This window comes from Leptonychotes weddellii, chromosome 15 (genome assembly GCF_054177405.1).
Source record: "Leptonychotes weddellii isolate Sample4059 chromosome 15, ASM5417740v2, whole genome shotgun sequence".
In the NCBI taxonomy this organism is placed as follows: Eukaryota; Metazoa; Chordata; class Mammalia; order Carnivora; family Phocidae; genus Leptonychotes; species Leptonychotes weddellii.
The window spans coordinates 32,597,820-32,607,396 of NC_138383.1; the positions used below are offsets into that span (position 1 = coordinate 32,597,820).

General features: G+C 39.9%; 1 protein-coding gene across 1 annotated transcript in view; it reads left to right on the forward strand.

Moving 5' to 3' along the window:
* Nucleotides 1–1,994, forward strand: part of CCT6B (chaperonin containing TCP1 subunit 6B) — a 25,566-nt gene extending 23,572 nt beyond the window's left edge. The window contains exons 11-12 of the mRNA XM_081805982.1: nt 1,223–1,295; nt 1,810–1,994. Of these exons, the coding sequence (XP_081662108.1) occupies nt 1,223–1,295; nt 1,810–1,882 (146 nt within the window). The 3' untranslated portion in view covers nt 1,883–1,994. The remainder of the gene's footprint in view (nt 1–1,222; nt 1,296–1,809) is intronic.
* Nucleotides 1,995–9,577: the final 7,583 nt, after the last annotated feature.

The following is a 9,577-nucleotide window of genomic DNA, read 5'->3' on the forward strand; positions in this document are numbered from 1 at the left end:
ATTTTTTTTTTTTAAAGATTTTATTTATTTATTTGAGAGAGAGAGAATGAGAGAGAGCACATGAGAAGGGGGAGGGTCAGAGGGAGAAGCAGACTCCCTGCCGAGCAGGGAGCCCGATGCGGGACTCGATCCAGGGACTCCAGGATCATGACCTGAGCCGAAGGCAGTCGCTTAACCAACTGAGCCACCCAGGCGCCCTTTTTTAAAATTTTTTTATTGTTATGTTAATCCCCAACATCATTAGTTTTAGATGTAGTGTTCCATGATTCAGGGGGTTGCAATTTAAAGAGAAAGGTGGGCAGGGTAGACCCCATTGAGAATATGTCTATAGAAAATAATCAAAGGAAGTAAGGAAGTAGCCATGTTAGGGAACTGAGGAAAGACTATCCTGGGCAGAGGGAGCAGCCAGTGGAAAAGTCAGTGTCTGAAGCTTTTGAAGAGGAGGAAGGAGATGAGAGAGGTAGTAGAAAGATCATGCAGGGTGTGGGGGCCAATCCAAGGACTTTGACTTTTACTGCAGTGGAACAGGGAGCAATTTTTGGCAGAGGTGTGACATGGCCTAATTATGTTTAAAAGGATCACTCTGGCTCTTCTGTGGAGAGGAGTCCACTGAACAACTGGAATGGCCATTAACTGCATCAGAGAACTGTGGGTAGAGCAGCTTGTCATGGAGGGAAGGTCAGTGCTGAGTTTTGGCCAAGTTAAATTCAAAGTGTCTGTAGACTTTCAAGTGAAATAGACAGTTGGAAGTATGAGTCTGGAGCTCAAGAAAGAGCTCTGGGTTGGAGATAAAAACAAGAGTCTTCAGAGTGTATATGGTTTATATCCATAAGACCGGATGGTACCTGGGGAGTGAGTGTAGAGAGAGTAGAAAAGAACCCAGGACTAAGTCATTGGCTACTCCAGAATTAAGAGCTCTGGGAAGAAGAGGAAGAACCAGGAAAGTCAACAGAAAAGTTGCCACTAATGCAAAAGAAAAAACGAGGCTGAGCGTGGTGTCCTGGAAGACAGGTGAAGAAAGACTAGTCAGGAGGCCATGTTAAGTGTTGCTGATCCACAAGGCCTGAGAACTGACCCCTGGACTGGATTTGATAACATGGGGTCATTGTGACCTGGACACTAGTAGTTCTGCTGGTATATTAAACACTGTTAGAATATATAACCAGTATTAACAGAATATATCAAGATTGTAGTGTTAAAATAGTTTGTTTTTACTTTGCAGGTGAGCCCATGGTAGCAGCAGATGCAGGAGTTTGGGATAATTATTGTGTGAAAAAACAACTTCTTCACTCTTGGTAAATTCATATTAATAAAAAGAGAAAGACTGTTAGGGACATAATCAGTAACTTTAAAACTTGTCTATTGTTTTTGCCACTCTAGTGAAAAATGGTTAAGTGTATGAAAAGGCATGGTATCCAGTTACTAACGCTAGCTTCTGTCATTTTATAGTCCTTTTTCCATTTTGATTCTAGCAGTGTCAGATACAGGAAATGTTTATCTTACTGTTTATTTGAGGGGGAAGGGAAAGAAGGAAGTTTACTGAAATTGTACCACGTGCATAGCAGGGAAAAGCAAATGATGTGCTAAAAATGAGCTCAGATTTGCTGGTATATAAAATCAAATTTTTATCAGCAGAGGAGTTGAAATTATAATACAAGGGGTGATATTTGCATTTACAATAGTTTCGTCTCATAATATCTCATATAACATCATTAAAGAACAAAGTACTTTTAGTAGCTGGAGATTGCTGGGGGGAAAAGATGAGAGTGGGTTGGTAGGCTTTACTCACCCTGTTATCTTTTTCTTCAGCACGGTGATTGCCACCAACATTCTCCTGGTTGATGAAATTATACGAGCTGGTATGTCTTCTCTTAAAGGATGATTGAGTTCAAAATCAACTCTTACAGAAGCTGAGATTTAGTGCATTTACATCAACTACCATTATATAGCCTGAGCCATTCTTAATTTTTGCACAATAAAAGCAGTTTATATTTGTTGGCCTTAGCAGTCTCAATAATACTTCATCAAGGTATAAAGAACACGAGAAGTACTTTCACAGTAAAGGAATAATAATCAAAATATTTTTCCTTAAGAGTTCTAACTTTGGAGCTCCTGGTTGGCTCAGTTGGAAGAGCATGTGACTCTTGATCTTGGGGTCATGAGTTTGAGCCCTACATTGGGGGTAGAGATTACTTAAATGATAAGTATAAGAGAAAAAGAGTTCTAACTTCCTATCCTTTATTGTATGTGTAATATGAAATAATAAATATTTATTTGGTTTTCATCCCCAGTTCCTGGCATGAGCTTTTAAAACTTTTGTAGTTTCCTGAGTAACAGGGGTGATAGGAGCATTTTTTTGGTTATAATATTTGGTCTTAGTTTCTGCTTCCAGCCATAAGAGCTTCTAGGACTATTGGAATCTCCGGAACTAATGAGTGTCTTTTTGTATGCTAATTAGTGACTGTTGATGGGCCCTTAGGAGGGCACCTGGGTGCCAGAGGAACCAACCTTGTGGTTAGAGGTTTAGAACTTTCAGCCTCTCCCTGCATCTCCCACTCTACCCCTCTACCTCTAGGGTAGGTAGAGGGGCTGGAGGTTGAGTTACTAATAAGTCATGGCTATGTGATGAAACCTCCATAAAAATTTCTAAACTATGGGATTCATTGACCTTCCAGGTTGGTGAACACATCCATGTGCCAGGAGAGTTGGCCCAATCAAACCCCCCTGGGACAGAAACTCCTATACCTGGGAACCTTCTGGACTCGCACTATGTACGTCTTCATTAGGTTGTTCATTTTTATCCTTTATAATGCCCTTTATAATAAGCTGCTAAATGTGTTTCCATGAGTTCTGTGAGCTGCTGTAGCAAATGACTGAATGTGAGGAGGGGGCCATGGGAACCCCTGATTTGTAGCCCAGTTGGATAGAAGTGTGAGTAACATGGGTACCCACTACTTGCAATTGGTGGGGCAGTGTTGTGGGACTCAGCCCTTCATCTGTGGGGTCTGCTCTGCCTCCAGGTAGTCAGATTGTAGAACACCCACTTGCTGTCTGGAGAGTTGGAGAATTAGTTGGCGTACGGAACCCCCACACATATTTGGCGTCAGAAGTGTTGTGAGTAGGGGAAGCAGTGTTCCCTTAGTAGGCTACTGCTGTTTTCATAAAATAGAATCTATTGGGATTCTTAGACCTTTGGACAACTTTCAGTGAATAAAATATAGAGCACAGGTTTTGAGTATGCAAGTCGGTCTCCGGTTTAACTTCTTACCACCACTCATTCCTCTTATAAATATGACATTACTTTGTGATTATAACTTTGGGTTTCATTGAGACCTGACAGTTTATTTCGCATATAATGTATTATATTTTATCTGGCTCTTTGGTATATATGATTAGAAATGTACACTTCTGTGCTAGCTCTCTGACCAGGTGGTTAAATGGAGCAGGTCTCATTTGGAATGTGGGGGTGGGGGGGTGGGGGGGAGGCAGTGTTGGCACCAGCCCTGGGAAATAATTGTTTTTGGCTTTGAATGCAGCTCTTCTGTATCAGTATTATAGCAATAGCTTTCTTGTTTGCAACACTGGAATTAATCTGTTGTACTCTTTATTATCATTAGGCTGCTTGTAGTTAATTTCTTTCCATGGATGCAAGTTGGTAAGAGATTAAAATAAGGCAGGTGCATTTAATGGAACTTTGGCCTGTTAGTGCATATAGGAGGTTTATTTAACCATTTCCGGCCTTAGTTGAAAACCTATACTTTTATACCCATTTTCCCCCTGACTCGATATGTTGTCAACATCTTTCCCAGTTAATAACCATGCTTTTGAGCTATAATTTTTTTGGGGTGGTTACATGACATTTGATTGTATGGCTGTTCTGTGATTTATTTAATTCTGTTTTCAAATTTTTTTCCCATTGAAAACAAACATCTCCCTTTTTAGCTTCTGTCCTTGTTTTATAGGATAGGCCTTTTAAGACGTGCATATCATGCATACTGTCAGACTTTTTTCTACATAAAATGTTTAAATTATGAAATATTTTAAATATACCAGAGGACAAAAAAAAAAAAATACAAACCACCTAGCTTTAACAAATAGTAACATTTTGTCATGTTTGCTTCAGAGTTTCTTTGTTGTTAAATTGCCACCCTTCCCCACCCACACCCCATCGTATGCTTTTCCTACCCTTTCTCCCTAGAAAAAGACTGCCTAGGGGTAGTCTTTGATCTTTGATATATATCATCCCCATACACTTAAAAAAAACCTTTTCATATGTATGCATATGCCTGTAGCAATGTAAAATTATTCTTTTTGGGTTTTTAAAATGTAGAGAAAGTATGTCCTTTTTCTTTTATTTCCTACTTGACATATGGTTTTGAGATTTATCCATTCATTCATTTTAGCTGTTTTTGAGTATGCCAGTGTATTTCTATACTATAATATATTGATCCATCAATGGACCTTTGGTTATTTCTAATTTTACATCATTTTAAACACCACAGCATTGAATTTCTGTGCACATGTCTCTTTGGGCACATTTATGAGAGTGTTTCTAGAGATTATACCTAGAAATGGAATGGCTTGGGTTTAGCATTCCTTATCTTTATATTTACGAAGCGATTATACCAGTTGACATTCTCCCCTGCAATGTATAAAACTATTGTTCCATGCCCCTACAACTTTACTAAGTCTTAGTATTTTTATTTTTATTTTTTTTAAGATTTTTATTTATTTATTTGAGAGAGAGAATGAGAGAGAGAGAGCACATGAGAGGGGGGAGGGTCAGAGGGAGAAGCAGACTCCCTGCTGAGCAGGGAGCCCGATGCGGGACTTGATCCCGGGACTCCAGGATCATGACCTGAGCCGAAGGCAGTCGCTTAACCAACTGAGCCACCCAGGCGCCCTGTCTTAGTATTTTTAAAGTTTTAATTTTTGCCCATCTGAAGGGTATAAAATTATAGCTCATCTTAAGCAATTGCCTTGATTACCAGTGTAATTGAACATATTTTCATAAATCTGTTGGTCATTTTCCGTTCTACGAAATTGCCTACTCACATTGTTTTTTTTTTTTTTAAAGATTTTATTTATTTATTTGAGAGAGAGAGAGAGAGAAAGCACATGAGAGGGGGGAGGGTCAGAGGGAGAAGCAGACTCCCTGCCGAGCAGGGAGCCCGATGCGGGACTTGATCCCGGGACTCCAGGATCATGACGTGAGCCGAAGGCAGTCGCTTAACCAACTGAGCCACCCAGGCGCCCACCTACTCACATTGTTGACCATGTTTTTCATTGGATTTGTCTTTCAGATTGGTATATGTGGGGCTTTATCTCTGTTTGTCTCTCTCTCTGTGTTTTACAATATTTTCTCCCAGCCTGAGGCCTTCTCACCTTTGCAAAGTACACAGAAGAATTTGATACACATATTTTTATCTTATAGACTGAAATTTGTCACTTTTTTCTTTTCATTTTTTTTGTGTCTCTACAAAAATTCTTCTCTACTTCAATAATAAAGATTTTAAAAATATTTTATGAGTTTTCAGATTTTATCCCATTTAGGCCTTTAATTCATCTGGAATTTATTTTTGTGTATAGTGTGTGTTGTGGATCGAATTTTTTCCCCCCACAATGCCAACCAAGTGTTCTCAGACTGGCTAATTTATGTTATCACCTCTATAATATATTGCATTCCCTTAGATTGATCAAATTTTAAAACTTGCATTTGTTTCTGGTTTAAATATTTTGTTCCCTTGGTCTGGTAGATTGTTATTATAATAATATTGCTTTAATTCTTAAAACTTTATAAAAAAGTTTTGATATGTGGTAGGATGGTCCCCCAACCCCTTCTTTATTTTCTTCAAAATTGTTTTGGCTATTCCTGGATCTCATCTTTTCCTTCTTCCATGTGAATTTTAGGATCAGCTTGTTGAGTTGTGTTTTGATTAAAACTGCAATAATTTTATAGGTGATTTCAGGATGAAATGAATATATAACTATAAATACACACCTCTTACTCATAAATATTTACTATCCCTTCATTTATATCTTACTAAGTGCTTTAGTTGTTTTATTTTTATTTATTTATTTAAAAGATTTTATGTATTTATTTCGAGGGAGAGAGTGTGAGCGGGGGGAGTGGCAGAGGGAGAGGAAGAAAGAGAATCTCAAGCCGACTCCATGCTGAACGTGGAGCCCGATAGGGGCTTGATTCCATGATGGTGAGATCATGACCTGAGCCAAAATGAAGAGTTGGATGTTTAACTGACTGAGTCACCCACCCGCCCCAGTGCTTCAGTTGTTTTAGATTAGTAAATGTTTTGTTTTCAATAAAGCTTTAGATGTTTCCTATAAAAATGCATTGCATCTTTGGCTATATTTATTCCTATGTGTTTTGGAAGTGATTATGAATAGGATATTTTATAAAAATTGTACTTTTTAATTGTTTGTCACTGTACTGTAGGCCCTTTATGGAGTCTTCATATTGGCTTTTGTATTCCACACCTTGCCAAACTCTCTTATTAGTGCAGTAGTTTTTCTGTAGCTATACAGGGATAAGTCTGTTCCTACTTTTTTTTTTTTTTTTAAGATTTATTTATTTGAGAAAGAGAGCATGAGTGGGGAGGGACCTCAGGATAGGGAGAGAGAGAATCCTCAAGCAGACTGTTCGCTGAGCTGGGAGCCTGATGTGGGGCTCAGTTCCAGGACCCTGAGATCATGACCTGTGCCAAAATCAAGAGCTGGCCACTTAACTGACTGAGCCACCCAGGTGCCCCATCAGGTAGCATAAATTCTTCATCTGTGCCTGAGCATGGTGCAGACTTTGGGCTTCAATTTCTTGAAGGAGCCCTGAGCAGAGCAAGTTTCCTTATTGCTTTATTGTTTCACTTGGTAAGTGGGTAGAGTTTGTCTAGCATCATGGAGAGGTGGCGTTTCCAAGGCTCTTCTTTCATTTAGGGGTCTTCAATGGTGGCCTTGTTTCTGTGTGGGCATTAAAAACTTGACACCTAAACTAGATCTTATTTTCCTGGGCTTCTACCATTCACCTTTAGAGTTTATCACTCTGTTTGGGTTTCCTCGTGAGGAAAATCTCCCTCTCTTTTAAGTTCAGTATAGTTTTTTTTAAAGATTTTATTTCTTTATTTGATAGAGACAGAGATAGAGCCAGAGAGCACAAGAGGGGGGAGTGGCAGAGAGAGAGGGAGAAGGAGGTTCCCCGCTGAGCAGGGAGCCTGACAGGACTCGATCCCAGGACCCTGGGACCATGACCTGAGCCGAAGGCAGACACTTAACCAACTGAGCCACCCAGGCGCCCCTGTAGAGTAGTCAACTTTTAAGTATGTAAAAAAATTCATGGCAATTCCCTTAAAAATAAAAAAAAGACTTTATTCCAAGTTTGTTTCATAAACCTCTGAGTTTCAATTAAAGTTTCATGAGCCAAGAATCATTATCCCCCTGTCTGCCATTCTATCAGTTTGTTTCTTACCTATCTTTTTTTTTTACAGTCCCTTCCATAACAATAACTCTGTCTTTGAGATCACTTTATTGGTACCATCACTATTGCTTTATGTTTTGATCCTTTCTGATATTCATACATTACTATCCTCCCGGCCTCCCACAGAACCACTGTCATCCCATGGTTTTGGCTCTTGAACATAATTCAGTTTAATATCTCTAAGTATTAAGGTCTTGTAACAATCCATTCACTCTTCCTTTACAGCTGCCTATATAATTGTCAGAGAGATCTAGGGGAACAGGAATACAATCATTAAGGACATCCCCAGTGGCTCTGTAAATAGACTTACTTTCCTTATCCTATTCTAGATTGAGGTCTTTAAGCTTATCAGTGAGGAAATCAAGTGCCTCATGAATTAATCTTCAGTCATACTTTTCCTGGCCAGATCTTTAGGCTATACAGAAAGGGACAGAAATGGGAAACTGGAAGATCAGTGTTTTAGAGTTTAGAAGATCAGTGATTCAGTGCTTTAGTGAAAAACAAACATGCTGCTAAGCTATTTCTAAAGATTGCCTTGCACCATAGACTTGATTATGGATTATTTTTTTTAAGATTTTATTTATTTATTTGACAGAGAGAGCGCGAGAGAACAAGCAGGGGGTGCAGGAGAGGGAGAAGCAGGCTCCCCGCTGAGCAGGGAGCCTGACGTGGGGCTCGATCCCAGGACCCTGGGATCATGACCTGAACTGAAACCAAGAGTCGGACGCTTAACCAACTGCACCACCCAGGAGCCCTAATATTATTAGCCTTTCTTTAAAAAGGAGACTTGAGCATCTGAGTTGGAACCTTTACTGAGGGGGCATTATATTTGAGGACCGAGAGAGAAGTGCCGGAGTGCGGATATTCCCCCAGAGCCTACAGGCGGTAAGGATGGTTTTCCCATGACCAGATTTGCTGTCTTCTCCATGCTCAGTAGAGTTCTTGATGGACAGAACTTAGCTGATGACAGTCACAATGAGCATGAGCAATGACTGCCGTTTCCTTCCTTCTGAGACTTTCTCAACATTTCTCAGTTGCTTAGTCCCAGAATCAGCTGGCATAGCCCTGTGTCTGCTCATTGCCTGGGCTAGGATGGAGCCAAGTGTCTTGTTGGACAAATAACCTGTGGGCCTTTATCTGGCTCCTGCCCATGCCTTGGAGATAAATCTAGATGCAGAGGTTAAAGAACAGGTTTGGGCCATATGCTTGCCTGGCAGGTACTTCACAAAAAACTCAAGATGCATAGGGTAAGGCTGCAAAAGCAGTGAGCTTGAAATAGCTTTCTACCTCCTGTGGCTAAAATTCCAATATTAGCACTTAATTGTTTTTATTAAGCATTATCTGCTTTCTGGGTTTTTGTTTGAAATGCAAGTGTGCAGAAAAGAGTTAACATAGCAGGCCTGATTCCTGTCCTTTGAAAGGCCTGCTTCTGGGGTTGGTTTCTGGTTGGCATCTGGTCACTTGGATTTTGGGAGTGTTCCCACTACCCTGGCTGATAAGAGTGGCTCACTGTGCCTCAGCTAACCTGTCAACAATATGGTTTGTGCTGAACATTTGCTTTCTTTCTGGGAGTCTGGAACTTGGGTTTATCTCAGGCATGGGGTCCCGATGTGACCAGCCTCCAAGAAAAACCCTGGGTGCTGAGTCTCTAATGTCCTTTCTTGGTTGGGAGCATTTCATATGTTACAGGTCCTCGGTGCAGGAATTCAGAGCATCCTGTGTGAATCCACTGGGAGAGGGCCTTTAAAAACTCGCACTTGGCTTCTTTTGCTGATTTTTCTTTGTATTCTTTTTCTGTAATAAGTTATAGCCACAAGTATGACTGTATACTGAGTCCTTTGAATCTTCCTAGTGAATCATTGAACTTGGGCGTGGTCTTGGGGTCCCCCAACACAACAATATTCCTGATATCACAAGAAAACTACAGAACAATATCTGAGCAAAAATCCTCAATGAAATAATAGTGAGCTGAATCCAGTATCTTAAGATTATATACTATGTCCAAGTGGGATTTATCCCAGGACTGAAAAGTTGTTCTTACATTAAAAAATCAATTAATGTAATATACCATATTATAGAATAAAGGACAAT